Genomic DNA, 26,211 nt, shown 5'->3' with positions numbered 1-26,211 from the left:
ATAGTTGTTTGGTTCTTTCCAGTCTGGGCCAGCTGTAAATAATGCCACTTTGAACATTCTTTTTTTTTTAAACAAATTTATTTATTTATTTTTGGCTGCATTTGGTCTTCGTTGCTGCACATGGGCTTTTTCTAGTGCGGTGAGCAGGGGCCACTCTTCGTTGTGGTGTGCAGGCTTCCCATTGCGGTGGCGTCTCTTGGTGAGGAGCATAGGCTCTAGGTGTGCAGGCTTCAGTAGCTGTGGCACGCGGGCTCAGCAGTTGTGGCTCGCGGGCTCTAGAGTGTAGGCTTAGTAATTGTGGCTCACGGGCTTAGCTGCTCTGCGGCATGTGGGATCTTCCACGACCAGGGATCAAACCCATGTCCCCTGCATTGGCAGGCAGATTGTTAACCACTGCGACACCAGGGAAGTCCCCACTTTGAACATTCTTGAACTTGTCTTTTGGTTCATGCATTCCCGTTGGATATACATTACCTTGAACCATGTGAAATTACCTTTTTTCTTTCCTGCGCCATGCAGCTTGCGAATTCTTAGTTCCCTGACCAGGGATTGAACCTGTGCCTCCCTGCAGTGGAAGTGCGTTCCCTGACCAGGGATTGAACCTGTGCCTCCCTGCAGTGGAAGTGCAGAGTTCTAACCACTGGACTGCCAGGGAAGTCCCTGAAAGTACCATTTTTGTGGATCAGTCACATATTAATGATTCCATATGGTTCAATGTAATACCAAGGAGTAGAATTGTTGGATCACAAGAATTGCATATGTTCAATTTTAGTAGATTCTGCCAAATAGTTTTCTAAAAATCTTGTACCAACTTAATCTCCCGCCAGCAACGTATAAGAATTGTTCCACATTCTGGCCTACATTTGGTATTGTAATTTTTCATTGTAATTTTGATTTGCATTTCCCTGGTTACTCATGAGGTTGAGTACTGTTTCACTTGTTTTTGGCTGTTTAGATTTCTTCTTATGAAGTACCTATTCAAGTCATTTGCCTGTTTTTCTGTTGAATGGTCCATTTTTGCCTTACTGATCAGCAGGTGTTCTTTATATATTCTAGATATGAATACTTGATTGTTAATGTGTCACATGTATCTTCTTCCATTCTGTGGCTCATCTCTTTACTCTCTTATTGGTGTCTTTGATGAACGGATATTCCCAATTTTAATGTAGTCAAATTTATTCATCATTTCTTTTATAGTTAATACTTTTTGTGTTTGTCTAAAATGACTTTTGCCATACATAAGATTTTGACGATAGTCTGCCATATTATCTTCCAAGAGCTTTGTTTTTCACATTTAGTTCTGTAATCCATCTGAAGTTGATTTTTTTTACGTTATCAGTTTTTTTATTGATGTATAGTTGATTTACAACGTTGTATTAATTTCTGCTATACAGCAAAGTGATTCAGTTATATAGATATAGATATAGATATATACGCACATATTCTTTTTTATATTCTTTTCCACTATGGTTTACCATGGGATATTGAATATAGTTCTTTGTGCTATACGGTAGGACCTTGTTGTTTATTCATTGTGTACAGAGGTCCAATTTCATTTTTCCCCCATGGATATCCAGTTGTCCCAGCACCAATTAGTGAAGAGAGATACTCTCACCACTGCTCTGAGGTGTCACTTCTGTCATAGATCAGTGTCCATATGTGCCTGTATCTGTTCCAGGCTCTGTTCTATTCAGTGGTCTGTTATATTCCTGCACTAATACCTCATTGTCTTAATTACTATAACTTTATAGTAAGTAAGTCCCCACCTTGTTCTTTTCTAAGAGTGCCTTGGCTATCCTTGTCCTTTTGCATTTCCGTATACATTTTAGACTCAGCTTGTCAAGTTTCATCAAAAAAGTCTGTTGGCATTTTTATTGAGGTTGCATTTAATCTGTCAATTTATTTAGAATTTACATCTTTATAATAGTCTTAAATCTAGAAATAAGGTTTATCTCTTCATTTAATAAGGTCTACTTTATTGTTTATCAAAAATTTTTTTGAGGTAAAATTCATATTTCAACAATATTTTATCATCAAATTTACCATTTTAATCATTTTTAGGTATACACTTCAGTTGCGTTAAGAACAGTCACACTGTTGTGCAACCATCACCACTCTCTACCTCCAGAACTTTTTCAGTGGCTTTCAGTACATTCATAATGTTATACAACCACCAGCGCTATCTAATTTCAGAGCATTTCATCATCCCCCCCCCCCAAAAAAAAACCCATGTGCATTAAGTTGTCACTCCTCCAATCCTTAGCAACCACTAATCTGACTTCTGTCTTCATGGATTTGCCTCTACTGGGCATTTCATGTTAAGTGGAGTCACACAAAATATGGTCTTTTGTGTCTCATTTCTTTCACTCAGCACAATGTTTTCAAGGCTCATCTTTGTTGTAGTATGTACCCTTTTTAAGACTGAATAATATTCCATTGCATGTATATACCACATTTTGATTATATGAATATACCACATTATAAATTCATCAGTTGATAGACACTAGTCAATAAAATTCTATACTTCTTTATAGAGGACTTGCCCATATTTCGTTAGATTTATTCCAAGACACATGTTTTCATATCCTTTTAAATGATATTTTTATAATGTAATTTGAAAATACATAATTTTTTAAAATGTAATTTAATTTGTTGTTTACCACTGTTATATAGGAACATAGGATGTTAATTTTACATTCTATAAATGGTTTAAAGTTGGATAAACTCTCTTAATCCCAAAAATTTATGTTGATTCTTTTGGATTTTATATATATCAATCATATCATTGTGATGAATGAAGGACTTTTGTTTGTTTCTTTTTATTTCTTCTGCCATTTGTTTCTTCCTTGTATCTTACCCTGCTGACTAGAACCTCTAGTACAGTGTTGAACAGAGTAATGATAATAAGCAGCCTTGACTTATTCCTCATTCCAAAGGAAAAGCTTTCAACCGTTCACTGTTAAATACGAGATTTGCTATATTTCTATTCATATTTCAAATGATTTTTATCTTAGCTGAAACCTGACATTCTAGGACAAATCATTTTTGGTTTTAATTTTTAAGAAACATCTAAATGAGCTCCTGAGGGCACTTCCCCTCTGATTCGGTCATTTTTGGCAGTCTTGATTTATGACTTTGGAAGTCACACTGACCTGAGTCCAAATATGGCTCTACTATAAACTCATGTGATTTTGGTTAGGATGATAAATCCTTTTAGGGCAAGAACTGTATGCTATTTATTTAATTCTGTATCATTAGCTTTAACTTATTAATGCCTAGTACATTGTAGGGGCTTAATATAGATCTTGAAAAAAATGAAGTTATATAATTTGTCTCTGAGTCTTGGCTTCCTCATTTATAAAATAGGAATTAATAATCCCCTATAGGCCTTTATATAATGATTTAAAAAATAATATGTGTAACATAGTGGCATGTAAAAAATGCAACTTTCCTTTGAGATTTACTTTTCTTTAGCTGACTACGTTAGTAATTAAGAGGGTTCTGGGACCCAATTTCTAATATTGAGTGTTGGGGGGTTCTCCACAGTAACAGCAATTCTCAGACACCATCTGGGTGTCTTACAACGCAACACAATTCTTACACTGTCTACTCAGAGATACCATTAGATTCCACAGGTTGAGGGCTCAGTCCTACAAGACTGCCCCCTTCTCCTGCCTACTTCAGACGCCAGTCTTAAGCCCAGGTTGTTACCTGTTTCTGACTGCCTGGCTACAGATTGGAGCCATGACCCGCTCCTTGAACTTTAGGTGCTGGTTGTAAGTCCAGGTTGTTCCCTATACTTCTGACTGGATATAAAGCGGAGGATCCCATGACCCTCTCCTTGTGTTTGATTAATTTGCTAGAGTGGCAAACACAGAGAAATATTTTACTTACTAGATTATTGGTTTATTATAAAAGGATATAATTCAGGAACAGCCAGATGGAAGAGATGAATAGGGCAAGGTATGGGGGAAGAGTGGGGATCTTCATGCCCTTTCCAGGTGCAGCACTCTTCCCGAACCTCCACGTGTTCACCAACCTGGAAGCCTTCCGAACTTGTCCTTTTAGGGTTTTATGGAGGCTTCATTACACAGGCATGATTGATTAACCCATTGGCCAATCTCCAGCCCCTCCCTCCTCCCCCCTCCCCCAGTGACTGAAAGGTCCAACCTTCTTTTCACATGGTTAGTTCAACTGGTGACCAGCACCCCCTCCCATCTTTACAGGATTTTGGAAAGTCACCTCATTAACATAAGCTCAGTTGCGGTTGAAAGGGGCTTGTTATGAATAACAGGACACCCCTTTCACCATTATGGCTTTGAAAGGATTTCAGGAACTGAGGACAAGAGACTGAATATTATAACAAAAGATGCTCCCATTGCTCTTATCGCTTAGGAAATTACAAGGGTTTGGGGTGCACTGAACCAGAAACCTTGGAAGAAGACCCCCCAAAAATTTTATTATAAATCACAATATCACAATAATGATTTCCATCTTTGGGTTTTTATTTAATCTCATAGATACTTGTGTACTGTAGTTTTTGGGGACTATCATTGATTTACAATATTGTGCTAGTTTCAGGTGCACAGCAAAGTGAACTTTGGCTGGGTGAGTGCATGTATCACCCCTGCCCTCAGGAGCCTAAATAACACCCCAACACCCAGCACTCTTAGCTGAGTGAAGAGAGCACTGGTAACATTTTCTGAGGACTTAGATGTTCGTGCTTCTAAAACCCTGTGGGAATTCTTAGGATTACAGTTGATGTTTCTTACCCTGAAAGGACCTTTGCAATTACTGATGAAGAGTTGGCCTTTCTCTGTTGCAGATTGACATCAATAAATGCCATTATTTAGTGGATTTGGACACCATGAGAGAAACACCCCGGGAGCCAAAATATTCATCCAATAGAGAAGAATGGATCAACTTGGCCTACAGACCATTCCTTGATGCATCTAGGTATGTGGCTTTAGTCCTAAGAAATGTACTAGGATTAGTAAGGGCAAAAATTGGAATCTAGGATTGAATAACTTCCAGTCCTGGGCTAACTCTAGTAGCCATTTAATTTTATTTTTATTTGGGCCCAGACATCTTCTATTCTTGTCCAGTTCCCTGAGAAATCTAAAAGAGTCCTCTTCTTTTCTAGGCATCAGAGTGCAAAGTATATTCTGGTATCATTCAAATAACAGAATCTAAACAGATAGATCCACTGAAGAAAACACAAATAAGGGTTTGACATTGATTATTTTTGGCAATCAACTTCAGCTTTCTTAACCAAGAGTTTTCTAATACTGTTAGGAAGATTGACTGTGTTCTTTAAGGAGCTAGAAGTTCATATCCATTATTTTTGGGCTCCAGGCTCAGTCAGAGATGGGGCCAGGCCTTACTAGATCTTAAGTAGTGAGACCAAATAGACCAGGGCTTGGCTGGCTCTTCAGAAAGGCCTCAGAGTTCATGATAAGAGGTTGAGTCAGGATATCCAGGTGAAGGAGTGGGGGAGAGTTAGAAAGGTGTAGGTTGTCTGTGGGCAGAGGTCCAGGTAGACAGACAGTTAAGGAGGTCCAGGGAGGCCTGGTGGGCAGAGCCCAGGATCCAAGAAATCAGGCAGAAACAAAAAGGTAGAGGACCAGGTCTTGAGAGGCAGGTTTGGGACTCAGAAACAGGGAAGAAAATATTTTCAGGAAGAGGGAGTGATTAGAACCTACTGATAAGTCTGTTTGATTAATATAACAACTGTTCATTGGATTTGGCAGCTGATAAAAGCAACTTTAGTGGAATGGTGGGGGCACAGGGACTTGAGAGATTAGAGGGGTCAAATCAAAACTAGCAGGGAGGAAGGAGGCAAGATGGTGGAGTAGAAGGACGTGAGCTTACGCCTTCTTATGGAAACACCAAAATCACAACTAACTGCTGAACAACCACTGACAAAAAAACACTGGAACCTACCAAAAAGGATAGCCTACATCCAAAGACACAGAAGAAGCCACAGCGAGATGGTAGGAGGGGCGTAATCGCAATAAAATCAAATCCCATACACACCGGGTGGGCGACCCACAAACTGGAAAATAATTACACCACAGAGGTTCTCCCACAGGAGTGAAAGTTCTGAGCTCCCCATTGGACTCCCCAGTCTCGGGGTCTGGCAACAGGAGGAGGAGCCCCCAGGTCTGACTTTGAAGGCCACTGGTGTTTGACCACAGGAATTGCACAGGATTGGTGGAAACAAACTTCACTCTTGGAGGGCACACACTGGGTGTCATGCACACCAGGACCCAGGGAAAAAAGTGGTGCCCTCGTAAGAGACTGGGCCGGACTTACCTGCTGGGGTTGGAGGGTCCCCTGCAGAGGCAGGGGGCGGCTGTGGCTCACTGTGGGGACAGGGACAGTGGCAGCAGTGGCCCTGACAAGTGCTCCCTGGCTGGGCCTTCTAGGAGGCGGCCATTTTCTCACCAAGACCTGACCCCCCCCAACAGCCTGTAGGCTCCTGAGTGCTAGGATGCCTCAGGCCAAACCACCAACAGGGTGGGAACATAGCTTCACCCGTTAGCAGACAGGCTGCCTAAAGTCTTTTTTTTTTTTAAGATTTTTTTTTTGATGTGGACCATTTTTAAAGTCTTTATTGAATTTGTTACAATATTGCTTCTGCTTTATGTTTTTTGGTTTTTTGGCCCCGAGGCATGTGGGATCTTAGCTCCCTGGCCAGGGATTGAACCTGCACCCCTGCATTGGAAAGTGAAGTCTTAACCACTGGACTGCCAGGGAAGTCCCTTAAAGTCTTCCTGAATAAACAGCTGCCCGATAATAAACACACCTCCCAGACATGGCCCTGCCCACCAGAGGGACAAGACCCAGCACTATGCACCCAGTCCCTCCCACCAGGAAGACTGCACAAGCTTCTTAGACAGCCTCATCCACCAGGGGGCAGACGGCGGAAGCAAGAAGAAATACAGTGCTGCAACCTGCGGAACAGAAACCACAATCACAGAAAGTTAGACAAAATGAGATGGCAGAGGAATATGTCCCAGATGAAGGAACAAGATAAAAACCTAGAAGAACAACTAAGTAAAGTGGAGATAGGCAATCTACCTGAAAAAGGATTCAGAGTGATGATAGTAAAGATGATCCAAGATCTTGGAAAAAGAATGGAGGCACAGATTGAGGAGATACAAGAAATGTTTAACAAAGACCTAGAAGAACTAAAAAACAAACAGAGATGAACAATACAATAATTGAAATGAAAAATACACTAGAAGGAATCAGTGGCAGAGTAGCTGAGGCAGAGGAATGGATAAGTGACCTGGAAGACAGAATGGTGGAAATCACTGCCATGGAAGAGAATAAAGAAAAAGGACTGAAAAGAAATGAAGACAGTCTAAGAGACCTCTGGGACAACATTAAATGCACCAACATTCGCATTATAGGGGTCCCAGAAGGAGAAGAGAAAAAGAAAGGGTCTGAGAAAATACTTAAAGAGATAATAGTTGAAAACTTTCTTAACATGGGAAAGGAAACAATCATCCAAGTCCAGGAAGTGCAGAGAGTCCCAGGCAGGATAAACACAAGGAGGAACACGCTGAGACACATATTAATCAAACTGACAAAAATTAAAGGCAAAGAAAAAATATTAAAAGCAACAAGGGAAAAGCAACAAATAACGCACAAGGGAACTCCCATAAGGTTATCAGCTGATTTCTCAGCAGAAACTCTGCAGGGCAGAAGGGAGTGGCACGATAAGTTTAAAGTGATGAAAGGGAAGAACCTACAATCAAGAATACTCTTCCCAGCAAGGCTCTCATTCAGATTCAGTGAAGAAATTAAAAGGTTTATAGACAAGCAAAAGCTAAGAGAATTCAGCACCACCAGACCAGCTTTACAGCAAATGCTAGAGGAACCTCTCTAGGTGGAAAACAAAGGCCACAACTAGAAACAAGAAAATTACAAATGGAAAAGCTTACCAGTAAAGGCAAACATACAGTAAAGTTAAGAAATCATCTGCACACAAATATATCAAACCCACTATTTGTGAGGAGAGCACAAATGCAAGATACTGGAAATGCATTTGATATTAAAAGACCAGCAACTTAAAACATTACACTGCTATATCAAAACCTCATGGTAACCACAAACCAAAAATGTACAATGGATACACACACAAAAAAGAAAAAGGAATCTAAACACAACAATAAAGTTAGTCATCAAATCAGAAGAGAAGAGAACAAAAGAGGAAGGGAAGAAAAAAAGACCTACAAAAACAAATCCAAAACAATTAACAAAATGGCAATAAGAACATACATATCAATAATTACCTTAAATGTGAATGGATTAAATGCTCCAACCAAAAGACATAGACTGGCTGAATGGATACAAAAACAAGACCTGTATGTATGCTGTCTACAGGAGACCCACTTCAAATCAAGGGACACATACCGAAAGTGAGAGGATGGAAAAATGTATTCCATGCAAATGGAAATCAAAGGAAAGCTGGAGTAACAATATTCACATCAAAGCTGGAGACCCACTTCAAATCAGGGGACACATACTGAACGTGAGAGGATGGAAAAATGTATTCCATGAAAATGGAAATCAAAGGAAAGCTGGAGTAACAATATTCATATCAGACAAGGAACACTATGTAATGATAAAGGAATCAGTCCAAAAAGAAGATATAACAATTGTAACTATATATGCTCCCAACATAGGAGCACCTCAATATATAAGGCAAATGCTAACAACATTAAAGGGAGAAATCAACAGTAACACAATAATAGTGGGGGACTTTAACAGCCTACTTTCATCAATGGACCAGATGGATTTAATTGATATTTATAGAGCATCCATCCAAAAGCAGCAGAATACACATTCTTTTCAAGTGCACATGGAACATTCTCCAGGGTTGATCACATGCTGGGCCACAAAGCGAGCCTTGGTAAATTTAAGAAAATTAAAATCGTATCAAGCATCTTTTCTGACCAAACGCTATGAGATTAGAAATCAATGACAAGAAAAAAACTGTAAAAAAAACACGAACACTTGGAAGCTTAACAATATACAGCTAATCCAACAGCCAATGGATTACTGAAGAAATCAAAGAGGAAATCAAAAAATACCTTGATAGGGCTTCCCTGGTGGCGCAGTGGTTGAGAGTCCGCCTGCCGATGCAGGGGACACGGGTTCGTGCCCCGGTCTGGGAAGATCCCACATGCCGTGGAGTGGCTGTGCCTGTGAGCCATGGCCGCTGAGCCTGTGCGTCCGGAGCCTGTGCTCCGCAATGGGAGAGGCCACAACAGTGAGAGGCCCGCGTACCACAAAAAAAAAAAAAAAAAAAAAAAGAAAAAAAAAAAGAAAAAAAACCTAGATACAAATGAAAATGAAAGCACGATGATCCAAAAACCTATGGCATGTAGCAAAAGCAGTTCTAAGAGGGAAGTTTATAGCAATACAGTTTTACCTCAGGAAACAAGAAAAATCTCAAACAACGAAACCTTCAAACTAAAGCAACTAGAGAAAGAAGAACAAACAAAACCCAGAGTTAGTAGAAGGAAAGAAATCATAAAGGTAAGAGCAGAAATAAATGAAATAGACACAAAGAAAACAATAAAAAAGGTCAGTGATTGATCATGGCCTTAAGTGGGTAGGGAGGGAGGGGGGAGGGCCCTGAGGGAGTGGAAGACCATGACAGGTGGTAGGATCATGGCCTGATAGTCAAAAAATTGTCAGAATCAGGGCAGTAGTAGGAGAGAGCTTGAAATTCTCTTTCAAGCAGCAGTGAAAGTATGAAGTTCTCTGCATCACACATATTCTTTGGTGCCTGATTGTTGTTTGATATAGTATTTGGGGGGCAGGTTGCTATTGTGCCTTCATTTTTGTTAAGAAAACTATGATGACATGAGATCCGGGCCTGAAAATATCTCCAGCCCTGGAGGGTCAGTAGATCCCAAACAACCTTCCTGTTAACAAAGGGAAACTTAGTGGTTCACAAATACTGACCAGCAGTACCTTGGTCACAGAATAAGCTCTGTTTATAGCACATGGGGCAAGGGAGTATTTTTGAGGCAAATTTTTTTCCTTTGGTTTTGAAGGATTGAAGTGAGAAAGATTCCTCATCTTCCCATTTCCCCTTTTGGTAGCACACAGGCACCGCAGCTGGTAGACGTGAACTGAGAGCCCATTCGAGGCAAAGAAGCCTGATGCTTGTATGTTTCTCACTGGAGAACTGGAACTCTTTTGAGGGAAGAGCAGAAGGTGTTGGTCACCTTCCCAACTGCCTTGTGGTGAGCAGAGAGTGACCAGAGGTGACCACACAGTCACACAGTGATGTGCTTGAGCATCACTCCTCCAGGGCCCTCTGTGTTCAGCCGTCTCCTCAGCCAGAGGGAGCAGCAGACACAGTGGGAGACCATGAAATATGAGGGCCTTTCCCAGGGGTGCTACTCACTGCTCCTCACGGAACATCCTGCTTCCCAAACAGGCTAGATATTAAGGGCAGAAATAGAGCATGACTAGCTCAGTTTGATAAACGTTTGTTGGACATCTTCTACGTGTAAGACTAAGTAGACTGTGTGCAGGCGAGGTGGCTGCCTTGGGAGTTTATAGTTTACTTGGGGAGGAACACCATAGTTCAGAGAGGTGCTGTTGGGGCATCAGAGGGAGGGCTTAGTTCCAGCAGGCTATGGTGAGAGGGACTAAGGAAGACTCCAAGAGGAGATGACATCTGAAGGTCACACTGGTGCTAGTATGGGAGGTAGATGAAGGGAGGGAACGTTGGAGGCATACAGACAAGTTGGGAGGCTATTCTGCTTGACTAGATGAGAGGTGACGAGAGAGTGAACTCAGCTTCAAAGGATGGATGGACTCAGGAGGCACATTTTTGCAGAGAAAGATCAGGCCAAAGTTTAGATCCCAGGAGCCTGCAACTTTCCCCAGTGACCTGTATCAAGCTTTTAATTTTTTCCCTTTGCTCTATTAGCAGTGAAGTACTAATCATTTTATTGTTTGCTTTCTCTGGCTGGGTTGGTCCCTAATCAGAAGCTTTCACAAGTTGAGCAGCACTTGCTAGAGGGATGAGACCCTAAGCTTATCTCGTACATCCGGTTCTCTCGTACGTCCTGTTCTCCTGTGGGTCCCTGGTGCAGCTTCATTTCCCATTTGCCCACTGAGCACACCTCTAGTGTAGGTGGAGGGAAGGAGAAGGCTATTGGGGAATGCCTTCACAGGTTTTTAATTTCCCATAAATTGTACTAATTTCCCCTAAACTGGAATTCTTTTCATGACCAAATGCTGAGAAAAAAAAGAAATCAGTTGGTTTAAGAACTGAAAAGGTAGTTACTTGAAGGTATGCAAAGTATAGTGAAAAGAGCATGGGGTCATAAGACATGTGCATTTAATCCTGGTTACTTGTTGGTTGTTCTTCTCTATTCCCAAATTTCCATATCAGTAAAACAGAGATAATATTTTACATACTTTATGGGAATGTTGTAAGGATTAAATGAGAGCTGAAATTTGAACGTGTTTTTAAATTCTAAAGTATTATATAAATGTCAGGCCTTCCAATGAATTAGCAGGCTGCCTGAAGTTCCAGAGTTATGCTGATTTTCTTTACATTTCTCTTCCTCAGCGTTTCCTAGTATATACTGACCTAACTGCAAAAACAGCAGGATCTTACAGCCCCATCTGCCACCGCCATTTGTAACTGTCAGCACTGTGACATCTCCTGTTGCTGACTTCGGGCCAGTCAAGCTGGACTGTACTGTCAGAGGCTGTGTGCCTCAGAGATACCACTCTGAGGTGGTGCATATGAAAGGCTCTTGGGAGACTGACCCTGGAATGCCTTTGAGCCTATTGAATGGGGCTGTTAATGTTTCCTCTGTCTTCTTGAAACAATGGTTTTTGTACTTTAGCTATTTATATAACAAGGAGAGTGAATGGTACTACCCACATGTAATAGTCCCTCAGGTCTTAGACCCTCGATCAGGTGGGGCTGCAGGCCTACCTATTTATTATTTAGCTCTTCCTGAGGAAAGGAGGTTTTCATAAGCCTGTGACATACCACCATGTGATCTTTTTAGAAATGTAAGCAGGTTAGATGTTAAAAAAAATTTTTTTCCAGGTGTTTTTTTCATTTTATTGTGTTAATTAAATTAATTTTCATTGGAGTATAGTTGATTTACAATGTTGTGTTACTTTCTGCTGTACAGCAAAGTGAATCAGTGATATCCACTCTTTTTTAGATTCTATTCCCATACAGGTCATTACAGAGGGTATTGAGTAGAGTTACCTGTGCTGTACAGTAGGTTATTTTTTTTTAACATCTTTATTGGAGTATAATTGCTTTACAATGTTGTGTTAGTTTCTACTGTATAACAAAGTGAATCAGCTATACGTATACATATTTCCCCATATCTCTTCCCTCTTGAGCCTCCCTCCCACCTTACTATCCCACCCCTCTAAGGTGGTCACAAAGCACCGAGCTGATCTCCCTGTGCTATGCAGCTGCTTCCCACTAGCACCCTGAGGAAACCATAATCCAAAAACAGATATATACTACAGTGTTCATTGCAGCACTATTTACAGTAACCAGGACATGGGAGCAACCCTAAGTGTCCATCGACAGATGAATGGATAAAGAAGATGTGGCACATACATACAGTGGAATACTACTCAGCCATAAAAAGAAACTAAATTGAGTTATTTGTAGTGCGGTGGATGGACCTCGAGTCTGTCATACAGAGTGAAGTAAGTCAGAAAGAGAAAAACAAATACCATTTGCTAACACATATATATGGAATCAAAAAAAAATGGTTCTGATGAACCTAGGGCCTGGACAGGAATTAAGATGCAGACATAGAGAATGGACTTGAGGACACGGGGCAGGGTAAGGGTAAGCTGGGACGAAGTGAGAGTAGCATTGACATATATACAGTACCAAATGTAAAGTAGGTCCTTATTAGTTATCTATTTTATATATAGTAGTGTATATATGTCAATCCTAAATCTGCCAGTCCATCTCTCCACTACCCCCTTTCTCCCTTGGTAACCATAAGTTTGTTTTCTACATCTGTGTAAGTCCCTAAAATTTAAATCTGCTTTCTTTAGAGTTCACTTTTAGTTCATTTTTTCTTTCTTCCTTTATCCATCTATCTGTCTGTCTATCTAAATGACATCCATCTAATCAGCAGATATTTTTTGTACACTGCCAGGAACTGTGATGGAGCTTAAGTATATGGTGGTGAACAGAACACACAAATTCCCTGTCCTCTTGGACCCTACAGTATAATGGGGAGGCTGGCATTAAACAAATAACCATACAGATCAATCTGGAATTACAACCCATGTTAAGTACTTTAAGAGAAGAGTACGGGGTGCTGGGAGAGAAGGAGTCAGCAGCAGGACGTCCCTGGAGTCTTCTTTTATGTCCTGAAGCCAGCTGGTTAAGCAGGTTTGGAAATCAGAAAATATTTATTGAATAGCTATTATGTCCTTGTCACAGAGCTAGATTATTTAAGGGGTATAGGAGAAGCAGTTAGACACAGATTTTTACCCTTGAATAATTCACAACTTTTGTACTTACATATACAAAAACACCTTGAAAGGCCATAGATGGTGCCAGGTTGTGTGCTAGAACTGTGGAGGTTAGAGTGTACCAACCTCCTGTAGCCTGTGAAGGCTTCCTGAAGGAGGTGGTGCTTGAGTTGAGGCTTAAAGGAAAAAGAGGATTTGTACCAGTGATAAAGAGGGTAGAATCACATCTATAATTCAAGGAGAAGAAAGCATGAGCACAGGTGTAAAAATAAAAAGAAGCCTGTTGGATGAGGGGCCTGAGGATCCATAAAGAAAAGTTTAAGGAGTTCCCTGGCGGTCCAGTGGTTAGGACTCGGCGCTTTCACTGCCATGGCCCAGGTTCAATCCCAGTTGGGGAACTAAGATCCCGCAAGCCACTAGCCACGGCCAAAAGAAAAAAGAAAAAAGGAAAAGTTTAATTTACCTCTTTGATTTAAATTTGCTTTTAGTTAAAGTGATCCGCAATATATCATCCAAATCAGAACACTTTTAAAAGTGAAAGGGGCCCTGCCCTGGGCGAATTGAGATAGGTTGTCATCCTGTTGTAATGTGGCCATATACAAGAGCTTATTCCAAAAAGCAGGATGGGAGAATGGAGCACATAGATGTAGTTCCTTTGCCCCACAGTCCATATTTACCATGTGGATTTGCCCATAGTTTACTTATTTGATAATCTGTGGACCTTTCTTGGTGCTGTAGCGTGGACTGGGTCTTAGCTCTCTGAAAGGGAAGCGATGAGTCTAGTATGAAGACAGTAACCAGCACATAAAAAAATTGTACTCTGAGTGTATGCCAATGGAGACTCAACCCCGGGGGGAAGCAACCTAAACTTATTAGGACAATATTGTGACTGGTGCAAATTTAGGAATTCTGTATACCTCTGAATATGTGAAGAGGCGTGTTTTCTGTTGAACTTGTTGGAAGATAAGCAAGGCCCTTACTGTTGGACTCTTGGAGAAGGACTCACAAATAGGGCTGAATGTTGTTAGCCTGTCTGGGAGAAAAGCAGCCCAGATACCCATCCATTCTTTTCCTGTTAGGCTTCTTCTCTGCTGTATCAAAGGACTGGAGACCCCAGATCCCATTAGTTTGAGAGAAGATCCGGGCATAAGATCTTGATAACCATCTTCTTGTCTCCCCTTGCACATAGCTGGTACCAGAGCTGCAGCTTCCTCTCCCTAAGTTTGCTATGTCTGTGTCTGGCTAATATTATAAAGGTTTATCAAACTTCCAAGATATGGGGGCTAAACTAGTTGAAATACCACTTTTTAAATCAGACACATTCGTTACTCTGTGGACATCTCGTACAACAAAGTTTCTAAAATGAGAGGATTTTTTTTTTCTTTCTTTGAAGCATGGTATAATGGCTACTTGTGTAAAATAGCTGGACAAGTGGGTGGATGTAATGCTTACTTTGAGATTCCCCAGAGAGGAGTGAAGGGAGACTGTTGCAATAACTTGCTAGCTCAATGGTGGGTTCCTTTCTAAGTGTGGTGAGAATATTTGGCTGAGGGAGTCTGGTGGGAAATGCCTCTCCAGGATGTTGGAGTTGGCCTCGTGAGCAACAGAGCCTGTTTGTAGCTTTAGAAACAAATTGGGAGGCCCTGCCAGTGCTTCTCACAGCCACTTTCCACCCACTCTTTCCTCCTTCATTATAGGTCCCTTTTGTTTTGCTTGCTTTGCTTTCACCTTTGGTTTTTGGATTGTGATATTTTCTTCTTCCCCATTTTGGAGCATATTAGCCTCATCCAGCTGAATTTTAGGCTTTGCCTGACTAAGGATGTGAGATAATTTGGGGAGACTTAAATAGGACAGGATTTCAAAGCCCTGCCAAATTTATGATTACAGGTAGATGCAAGCAAAGAGTTAGAACTTCACATCTTCAGCTAGTATGGTAGGAGAGGGGCCTTTTCTAGTCAGAGGATTTCTGTAGAGCCAGGTGGGGATTGTGGTGATAGCATCTGCAGCTTGTGTTCTTTCAATGCCCAGCACAGGATTCTCATGTAGGTTTTTCTTACTGAGACTATTACTCTCCTTTTAACATCCAAGAAGAAGTGAATCCAGCAGCTGTGAGGCCTAGAGTACATGGCACCTGTATCCATTTTGGTTCTGTGTCGTAGTCTAGTTCATGGCAGCCATTGTGTCCCCAGCCCTAACCCCAGCATAAGCAGAACAGTTTATTTCTGGAAGGTAAGAAGACCACTGGAAAACCACTGTAAAGTGAAAATTAATTGGACACTCGTGTTCCAGTTATTGCTGTGTAACAAATCATCCCAAACTTAATGGTATAAAAGGACAACAGTTAATTATTATTGTTTTCTCTCATGGGTCTGTGGACTGACTGGGCTCAGCTAGACAGTTCTTCAGCTACTCCGGATTCTTATACATTGGCCATCAGATGGTGGTGGGGACTGGAGGCATCTCAAAGGTTTTCCCACATGTCTAGCCATTGATGCTGGCTATTGGTTAGCTCTCAGCTGGGGCTGTTGGCCAAAACACCTACAAGTGGCTTCTCCATGTGGCCTGTGCTTCCTCTCAGAATGGTGGCTGGCTCTCAGGAGCTAGGATCTCAAAGAGCTGTATAGTTTTTTATGACCTAGCCTTGGAATTCACACAGTATCACTCCCACATCATTCTGTTCATTGAAAGCAAGGCATTCCAATAGCCCATGTTCAAGGGGGAAAGGAATTAGACTTCCCGTATTGATGGGAAGGGTGTCAAAGAATTTATGGACATGCTTTAAAAACATCACATCTCTTGATGCTGTCCTTTATCCAAATTTAGATAATTTTTGAAAAAGAATTTTTTTTGAAGGAGATTTCTTGCAGAAGAGACCTATGGCGCCCAAAATAGTCCAGCAGGCTGTTTCCATCTGCAACTTCTTGCTACCCAGGTAGAAAGGGAGACTACACTCCCTGGCAGAATTCGGCTTTAGGCCAACGGTTTGACATGCTTCAGATGGCATTCAGATCCTTTGGGTGGAGTTAGTTTTCCCTCCCAAGCAGCGATTGTCTTTTCCCTGCACGTCAACCACAGTGGTACCCTCAGCTCCTTCATCTCTGCCAAGAGTACTGAGAAACTGTAAGGAAGAAGCGATCAGAGTTTCTGTACTTTTGTAATTCTTTATCACCTTATTATTCTCTTATATTTATGCCAAAGCAAGAAGGAAAAAAAAGGTGAAATAAGAATTTCTTCAGAAGTTTCTCATGCTCTTATTTAGTAAAATAAAGATTGTGGAGTAGCTGATTGGCTTCTATTTCCTGTCTCCTGGAACGCTCCTTCTTTGGACCCAGGTACCACCCCTTAAGGAAATCCAAAGGCTGTGTGGAGAGAGGAGCCCACATAAAGGAGGACTGAAGGCCTGTAGATCTAGCTGAACTTGCAGCCCATGGCTGGCCATGAACATTCCAGCCAAAGCCCAGTGAAACAGAAGATCCATCAGTCAGCCACAGATTTGGGAGAAATAATAAATTGTTTTTTTTAAGCTAAAAAAGAAGAGAAAAGATTGTTGAGTTATTTTAAAGTATACTCATTATTTCCTCTCTCTAAAACTTGCCAGAATCATCTACCTGTTGTGACCTCCAGTGCTACTTACTGTCTGTCACAGAGAAGTAGCTCAAACGAGGGTCCAAAGAGTAGGGACAGAAACCTTCTTGAACACTGTTTAGCGTCTTCTCCACAGGAATGGTGGATGGAGCATGTAATACCTTCACATCTAAGTAGCTATCAGGTGGAAAAAGGCTGGTCAAGAGCATTTCTCCGTCAACCTTGGTGGGACTGAAGGTCAGAAAATGACCGCTTGCTTAATACCAATTCTTTCTCAATTCCCCCATTCTGAATATTGGTGAAAGGTGACTGGTCAAGAGCTTATGCTGTTATGTCAGATGATTGGCCAAGGCCACAAAGCAGTGAAATGATTCACTCCGTACACCATTCTTGCAGTGATGTGATTCGTTTGTTCCTCAGCAAACTTCCAAGTCACGACACAGTGTGGATCTTTGGAGTTGTGGATCAAAGAGTCAAAACTGTGAATGGGGGCTTCCCTGGTGGCGCAGTGGTTGAGAATCTGCCTGCCAATGCAGGGGCCATGGGTTCAAGCCCTGGTCTGGGAGGATCCCACATGCCGCGGGGCGGCTGGCCCCGTGAGCCACAATTACTGAGCCTGCGCGCCTGGAGCCTGTGCTCCACAAGAGAGGCCGCGATTGTGAGAGGCCCGCGCACCGCCATGAGGAGTGGCCCCCACGTGCCGCAACTAGAGAAAGCCCTCTCACAGAAACGAAGAGTCAACACAGCCATAAATAAATAAATAAATAATTAAAAAAAAAAAAAAAAAAAAAAAAACTGTGAATGTATTCATTGAATGCTGAGGGTCTGTGGACATGCCCACTGAAAACAGTGTCATTCTGGTCACATGGGTAATGATGATTTAGTAAATTTTGTGGAAGCTGAAACCTGGAGAGGTTTCTTTCTTTCTTTCTTTTTTTTTTTTTTTTTGTGCCACATTGGGTCTTCTTTGCTGTGCATGGGCTTCTCATTGCTGTGGCTCCTCTTGTTGCAGAGCACAGGCTCTAGGCACCTGGGCTTCACTAGTTGCGGCACATGGGCCCTAGAGTGCGCAGGCTTCAGTAGTTGCAGCGTGTGGGCTTAGTTGTGGCAGATGGGCTCTAGGGCACATGGGCTTCAGTAGTTGTGGCGCACAGGCTCAGTAGTTGTGGTGCGTGGGCTCTAGAGTACAGGCTCAGTAGTTGTGGCACATGGGCTTAGTTGCTCTGCAGCATGTGGGATCTTCCCCGACCAGGGTTCAAACCCATGTCCCCTGCATTGGCAGGCGGATTCTCAACCACTGTGCCACCAGGGAAGTCCCTGGAGAGGTTTCTTGACCTTTTGCATTAATGTTCTCTTTGCTAGGTAAGAAATGGGAGTGTGCAAGTAGTTGTGTGTTGCTGGGGCATAAAGTGAGAAGCTGGAGGGGAGAAAAACGAGGCAATAAAGGAAGTAGGAACCAGAAGATGATACGAAACATGGAGTGTGAGAGTAATCTGATCCGCTCCATGAAGCCCTAGCAAAGACTGAGAAATGCAGGTCTGCAGAAATGCTTTGTACCGCCAGCACAATGCTTTTAAATGGATTTGAATGCTTTTTTCCACTTTGTCAGAGTCTTCAGCATTCTCTGTGGTTTTGTCTCTTGTCTCTCCTCTTCCTGTTCCTTCAGTCACTGTCGGTTCCCCTGGCTACTACTTTACTGACATTTAGGCCATTTGTATTGTACAGGTGTGTCCTACAGGTGTTTCTCATCTACTTTTACCAAATTTTGTTTTTTAAACCCTTGATGTGTGAAGCCTCCCTCCCCACCAAAAAAAGATTAAAACTTTTTGGGGAAAACAATATATTCTCTTTGCTGTGTTATGGTTGACCTCCGCATCTCACTGGTGCTCTAAGATCCCAGTGGCCACTGCAGCTTCCCCCTCCTCACGCGCACACTGAAGACTCCTACTTTGCTCTGCCGCATCTGATGACTTTAGGACTGAATTGGTTGAGAAGAGACGAGAAAGAAGAGCTTCATATTACTTTTGATATTTCCTTTTCCTTGTAGAAGATGAATATTGCCAGAAGCGAGGGAGATAAACTAGATGCTCGGATTTAAGAGTCAGGGTGTAGTCATTCATTCATTCACAGGATATTTATTGAGCACATTCTGTGGCACTGTTCTAAAAGCTGGAGTACAGCAGTTAGACAGGTAAAGTTCTGTCTTCAAGGGACTGATATTCTAGGGGAGAATTAACATATAGCATGTAACTCCTGTGTCCATTTTGGAGAAGTGATAAATGTCACCTCTGTCTTACTTACCACGAGAGTAATGTCTCTCACCCCATTTCCTATTAGGGAATATTAAAGACCAGCCACATTTTTGCTGCATATCAACTTTTTGAGCAGTTCTTAAACGGCTTGATACGAGACTAAAGACTGACTGTGACTAAGATTAAGTCTTGAGGGAATTCTGAGATTCTCTTCAGAACTGATGATTTCTCTGAAAGGCCAGTTCTGTTCTGAGGGTTGTGGAAGTCTGTCACTGAAATGTAAACTAAGTGCAAGAGAGAACAAGAGACAAAGACAAAAAGAGAGGGAACTAGCTTTAAAAAGAAAGAGAACTGGCAGTGAGCTCAGACTGTAGGTTTACACGGATAGTAATGCTTGGATGGATGGATGGATGGATGGATGGAGAGATAGAGAGATAGATAAAAATAAAAGAGAAAACCTGAGTACTAGGACGTTTTCTTTTTAAAATGAAAAATTGACCCAGCATTTCTATTGTGTCTGTTGAACTGGTGACATCAGGGACTGGCAGCCAGTCTTCCACTGACATCAGCAAGAGCAGATTGAAATCTCCACAGCAGAGTGCTCCCCAGCCCTGATAAGTAGGGCTGGTAATTGAATTAGAAAACATTCTGAGCTATCAGCTAATTATGCTATTCAGGCAATTGCTTTGTTCACGTCTGTTTCATCCTTGAATTGCCTGAGTGACTTTCTCACTGGGAGGGGAAGTACTTCAGTATCCACGATAGAGGCACATATTTTGCGTGCTTCCCTAGGGCAATACTTTGGCATTTCACATTATTACGGACGTTGTATGAGTTTTGATCGGCATTAGTTTTGTTCTAATTTGTGATTCAGTCTGATCTTTGTTTCCACGTGTCTGAATGTGTGCACATGCATGTTATTCCAATGCTCCTTTCTTTCACAAAGGCAAATAACCAATTTGATTTCCCTTCTTCCAGCAATCATACAATATAACAATTTGAAAGGCCCTAGTCATGCTTTAACATATTAAAGCTACTGATGGGAAAGAAATTAATCTAGAACAGCAGCTATAGTATTAGAAATGAAGGATTCACGTCAACTTCGTCTTTTGGTTTAAAAAAAAACCCCACAGAATCTTCCCTTCCCAGCTCAGAAGTGTATGTGTTGATTGTTTACTCACTTCATCCACTAGAAGAAATTAGTGGCTTTAGGTGTTAAAGACAGATAATGCTATTAAAAGTCATAAGCAAAATCTGCAAGAGAAAAGAAGGTTCATCTTCTAGTAAGGATTTTTCCAGTACCAAGCACTGATGATAAAGTTTACTTAACTTCTCCTTACATTTAGTTCCCACCTCTTATATAATTTTGTGTTCAGGCTTAACTAGAAATGCCTCCTTGCTTCCTGAAACACATTATCTAGAATTTGATGCCGAATTTCTTATGCTTGTACACTGAGGAAGCATGGGAGACTCCCAGTGCTTCTTGGGTCTCTTGGGACAAACACGTGCTTGTCCTTACCAAGATGGTTATTGCAAGCCACACATTCAGTGGGACTTTGAAATCCTCACTGAGAGTAGGAGAGAACTTGTAATTTTGAGGAACTTGAAAGGAGGCTGGTGTGGTGAGAGTGTAGTGGGCAAGGAAGAAAATGGCACAAGGTGAGGTGAGACAGGTAAGTGAGGGCTAGATCTCCTACGGCTTTGTAGATCATTAGAGTTTGGATTGTATTCACGCCATTCTCCAGTTGTTGCTGAGTGGACAGAGCATTTAACCTGAGTTGCCTATAGATTTGGTTATGGATGGGCACGTTGCTTTTTTTTTGCCTAGTGTACCTTGGAATGTTGGATGGACAAAATGGAATAATGTATAGTAAATGCTTCTTCCACACCTATGCAACCCTCAGTGTTTGTTCTCTCTTCTGAATATGTGTATTATCACTTTGAACTTCTGTATCAGCTATTTAATATTTAGTGTATGCTACATTATGGTTATGTCATTCATATTCTGTTTCTTCCAACTATAGATTATTAGCTCTTTGAGAACAGAGGCTTCAGGGCTAGCACACAAAGCTCTACACATAGTAAGCACATAGGGGTTTTTTTGTTTGTTCATTTTAAGGATTTGAGGGTTCCTTTATTTAAAACTTTGTCTACTGGTTTTTAAAAATTATTACAAGTAATATATTTCATGTTCTTTTGTATATGTTTGAAATTCTCTATTGTAACAAATGGAAAACAAAGTAGGTTGTTAAAAAAAAGCAATGTGGTGCAAAGTACAAAATAAAAATCATCTACTATATCATAGGGACTGCATAATTTTTGTTTTAATTGGTATTGTTAAAATTGCCTTTCCAAATGGCTCTTGCAGGTTTCCACTTTTACTGGCAATATCAGTTTCCTGATTTCTCGCCAGTGTTTGATACTGTCAGACTTTTCAACTTTTGCAAACCCGATGATTGAAAAATTGTATCTAGATTTACATTTCCCCTATTACTACTAAAATTGAACATTATTTCATATGGTTATTGGCCATTTACATTTCTTTTCTCTGTTTATGTCCTTTGCCATTTTTTCCTTTTGAGTTGTTTGTCTTAGTGAATGCAGGAATACTTTACATATTCTAGGTACTCTTCCTCTGTTAATTGTATGGTAAATATTTTGTCCCAATCTCTTTTATTTTTTTACCTTTGTTTCAGCTTGCCTTTTGCATTCAACAGTAAAGCATAGTGGCCCTTCTTCCATTTTAGGGAGGTCAGTATTTTTTTTTTTTTTTCTTTTTGCGTTACACGGGCCTCTCACCGCTGTGGCCTCTCCCATTGCGGAGCGCACGCTCCGGACGCGCAGGCCCGGCGGCCATGGCCCACGGGCCCAGCCCCTCTGCGGCACGTGGGATCCTCCCAGACCAGGGCACGAACCTGTGTCCCCTGCATCGGCAGGCGGACTCTCAACCACTGCGCCACCAGGGAAGCCCAAGGGAGGTCAGTATTTTTGATGATGATTATGTCCCATGTATAGCCCAAGATAGTTTTCTGAAATGATCTTTTAGAATGAACTCCTTGGCATGACCTATCAGCCTAAAAAATAGTCATCACCATTTGCTGTCTTGGCCCAATAGACCCCTTTTGTTTTCATATATTTTAGTTATTTTAAAAATAACTTATAAGAATAATGAAAGGATAGTTTAAAAAACTTCATTTGAAATTTTAATAATAATATAAATGTAGCAACCCCAATCTTTATTCCATATTCTCCTGGTTTTGAATATACATACCTGAAATGGGCACCTCTGAACTCAACTAACTACTCATCAACTGTCATGCATGAACCTGGAATATATACATCTTGAAGATACTGGTTCCAGACTTCAGATACATCTCTAATAGGTTCTAGCTTGTTACTTTTGGTTCTTTCTGCATTTGTATTATCAAAATGCAAAACTTGAAGAATTTTTTGAAACCTTAAATGGCTCATAATTTTGTTGAAGAGAAGACAACTATCTTCTTTGCTCCATAATTTAAACACTTTCATCTTTAGATTTATAAACATCAATCAAAATGATCAATTTTTGAATTTTTTATTTCTTTATTATCTGTATTCTTCTAGTCACTTTCGTATATTAACCTGCCCTCAGCATTTGTCCACTCATGAACTGTATCACATAGAATTTGGCACACAGACCCCATAAAAGATAAAAGAATGTAGTCATATGCCCTTTTAGCATAACAGGATAGTCCAGGTTCTTGTTGCAAAATATTGCATGATGAAGTCGTAGGGGAGCAAAACTTTTCCTTCTACCCTTCTAGGTTCTTTTGGTTGGCCTAATAATCAAATTGACGTAAGACAGATTTACAAGGGAAAAACCAATTTAATTTCATATGTACAGGAGCCCCATAAAAATAAGAGACCCAAAGACAAGCCTCAGGCAGTTGAGGCTTATATGCCATCCTGAGCTAAGGAACAGGATAGAGGCCTGGGCCTTTGGAGGGGAGGAGGGTCATTCACAGGACAGTAAGAAGGGCAGATGTTTTCCCTGCCCCACAGATATGTCATTCAGATTAAAAATTATCTCCGGTAATACCTCTCTCTCTGAGCCAGCTTCCCTACCTGGATTCTTTTAGGTAGTTAAAGGGGAGGTAGAAAGTTCTTCCTGTGTCTCTTGGGCCTTATCTTTAACTCAGAATAATCTGCACGCTGAAGCTGTGTGCTTTGGGGAGGCTCATTCTGAATCCCTCCAAAGGCCTTCCTGTTGAATGACTAACTGAAGGAGAACACCTATTTCCTTTTTGTTCTTAGAAATATACTGTTCACTCATCATTTCTTGAGTTAGAAAATTTGTCTAGTATGTGGTCATCTAAAGACTCATAGTCTGAAATTTTGCCTTTATGATAAATGTTACCATCATCATTAGAGTCTTAAGTGCTGCTATTTGTCTCTTTGCACTCACCGTGTGATTTGTCTAATTGTGAAATGTCTTCCTCTGTCAATTTTCTTCTCAATGGCATTATGGACAGAAAATTTTAAAATTCTGAACTCTCAGCTGTGCTCAATTAAAGCTAAGTGCAGACTACAAAGATAGTGTCTCAAGTCTTTTGTACCTTATTGAAAGATGATGCATACTTTGGACAGTGCAGTGAGAAAATTGAAGGATACTATAATTGAATCACTTTTGCATCATCCTTTTTGGGGATTTCATCACTCTTCCTTTCTCTTATCATTTGTCTTTTTTTTAAAGCACAGTTGTAAATAATCCAAGATATAGGAAAAAAAAAAGACCACTAAGATTCAATAATATAGCTTAAATTTATAAAAGTTTGTGCTGGACCCATATGGTAGTTACAAGATAGAATGAGTTTTACTCTATTTTTGATAATAAGTATAATTTCCCTTTGTTGTTCGGAAGACTCTAAGAAGAATAAAATTATGAAATAACAATCCTCCCAAGTAGTAAGGAATAGTTCCAAAAAGAAAGTAAAATTGGGCCCAATGGACGTAATGTTATACCAAGGACTGAGTTGACCGGAAATATATACTGACTGTATTAGTGAAGCTTTTAGTGTGGAGACAGCTGGAATGGAAATAACGTTTAATTCGGTTTAGCCTTTCTTTACTACACTGAAGCCTGCAGGAGTTTGCTCCAGCTTACAACTTTCTGTTCTGACCTTCCCCTTATCTGTGCAGCACGGACAGAAAGAATAAATTAACTTCTTTTTGACTGAGGTAGGTGCTTCCTCCTCCTGTTCATTTTGTTTGCAGGAGCCCTGCTTTATCTCGTGTGTCTCTCTTCTAAGCCTCTTTTCTCTATCAAAGCCCTTGAGCTGTTAGCTGTTGAAGTGAAGTGCATCTCTGTAGAGCACAGTGCACTGCCAGCATCCCAGTTGGGGAGAATCTCTAAGAGGTGTGTATGCCAAGCACGATATCATTGTGTGCAGGCATTGCAGGAGTCTGCCAAACTCCGGGGGTAGGCTGCCAGTACAAATGCCACGTTGACATGACATTTACAAGTTGAGAGTCTGGAAAAGGACTGGCAGTGGAACACCCTTCAGCTACCTCATTTAGGTTGGCAGTTTCAGGGCCAACTTTTGGTTTTTAGACTCAGAAACCATAGTCAAGAAGTAATACTTTGTATAGAATTTAAAACTATCACTGCCGCTTTTTCTAGTAAGTGATGAATCCTGTTAGCCTGTTCCTGGGATGCAGGATAAACCAGAGTGGTAAGAGTGTAGAACCTGGAATCAAATCTGGATTTGAATGAGGGCTTTATCACTTACTATGTAACCCTGATCAAGTTACTTAATCTATGTAAGTTCTCATTTTCCTATCTATAAAATAGGGATAATACCACTTTTGTCATAGGGTTATCAGATGGATTAAATAATATCCTTAAAAGTGTAAGCACTTTTCCCAGTGCCTGTTCAATACTAGGTATTCAATAAATGTGAGGTATTTCTCACATTCTTTCAAAACTTGTGAGAAATTCAGGTTTTTAACTGTTCCTATCTATATTTTAGTAAAAAGTAAAAAGATTCTCTCTTCGACTTAAGAATTGCCAGAACAGTACGCACAGGAAGCCCAGAACATAGTTTTCTCCAGCTCTCTAGGAAAACTTAGAGCCAGAGTCAGGATCATTTGAGCATTTTGGCATCTCTGCAGTTTCTTAGGTACAGAAACCTTTGATGTATTAAGAATTTATTTCTGTAATAGCAGTCCTTTGATTGAATTGGAATTTTTCTATGGCAAATTCTAATGCAAAGTGCAGACCTAGAGCTATTCTGAAGGATATCCTGTGGCTTAATAGAGAGGCTGTCATTTGGGTGCAGGTAAGAAGGTACTTGGTCTTGATTAAGTCTTGTATCAAGATCTAGTAGCTAAATAACAGACTTTTCTGTGCTGCTTGTATAAAATATAATCCTCACCATAGCACTTTGTTTATTTCCTTTAATCATTTTTAATACATTAGTAAATTCTCTCAAATGATAAAATTCTGTCTTTTCTTTTTTCTCTTGCTTTTCAGATCTTCAAAGTTGTTGCGGGCATTCTATGTTCCCTTCCTGTCAGATCAGTATACAGTGTATGCAAACTACACCATCCTCAAACCCCGGAAAGGAAAGCAAATCAGGAAGAAAAGTGGAGGTTAGCACCATGCCTGTGGCCCCAAAGGACAACCATCCTGTTAACTGGTAATTCCACTGACAGGACTCCCTCCAAGTCATCGTTTGTAACATTTGTAATAAAAGCTGTCTGACAAGAATACTGGAATCCGGGCTCTTTGGGCTTGTCAGAGTCAATCACATTCACTTCTTAATGTGTGTCTCTGCTCTGCATGTGTGTCTCTGTTCTGCATGTACACTTTGTGCAGCTA

General features: G+C 40.9%; 1 protein-coding gene across 2 annotated transcripts in view; it reads left to right on the top strand.

Annotated features, from left to right (window-relative positions):
* The window catches only part of ALG9 (ALG9 alpha-1,2-mannosyltransferase), a 98,715-nt gene that overhangs the window by 69,125 nt on the left and 3,379 nt on the right, over positions 1 to 26,211 (top strand). Inside the window, exons 18-19 of one of the 2 annotated variants that reach the window (XM_060102732.1) lie at positions 4,826 to 4,956; positions 25,864 to 26,029. In XM_060102732.1, coding sequence (XP_059958715.1) covers positions 4,826 to 4,956; positions 25,864 to 25,987 — 255 coding nt within the window. In that variant the 3' untranslated portion in view covers positions 25,988 to 26,029. The remainder of the gene's footprint in view (positions 1 to 4,825; positions 4,957 to 25,863; positions 26,030 to 26,211) is intronic. The other variant, XM_060102733.1, reaches the window with a different exon arrangement.

This window comes from Mesoplodon densirostris, chromosome 7 (genome assembly GCF_025265405.1).
Source record: "Mesoplodon densirostris isolate mMesDen1 chromosome 7, mMesDen1 primary haplotype, whole genome shotgun sequence".
NCBI classification, from domain to species: Eukaryota; Metazoa; Chordata; class Mammalia; order Artiodactyla; family Ziphiidae; genus Mesoplodon; species Mesoplodon densirostris.
This window is presented reverse-complemented; position numbering and strand designations above follow the sequence as displayed.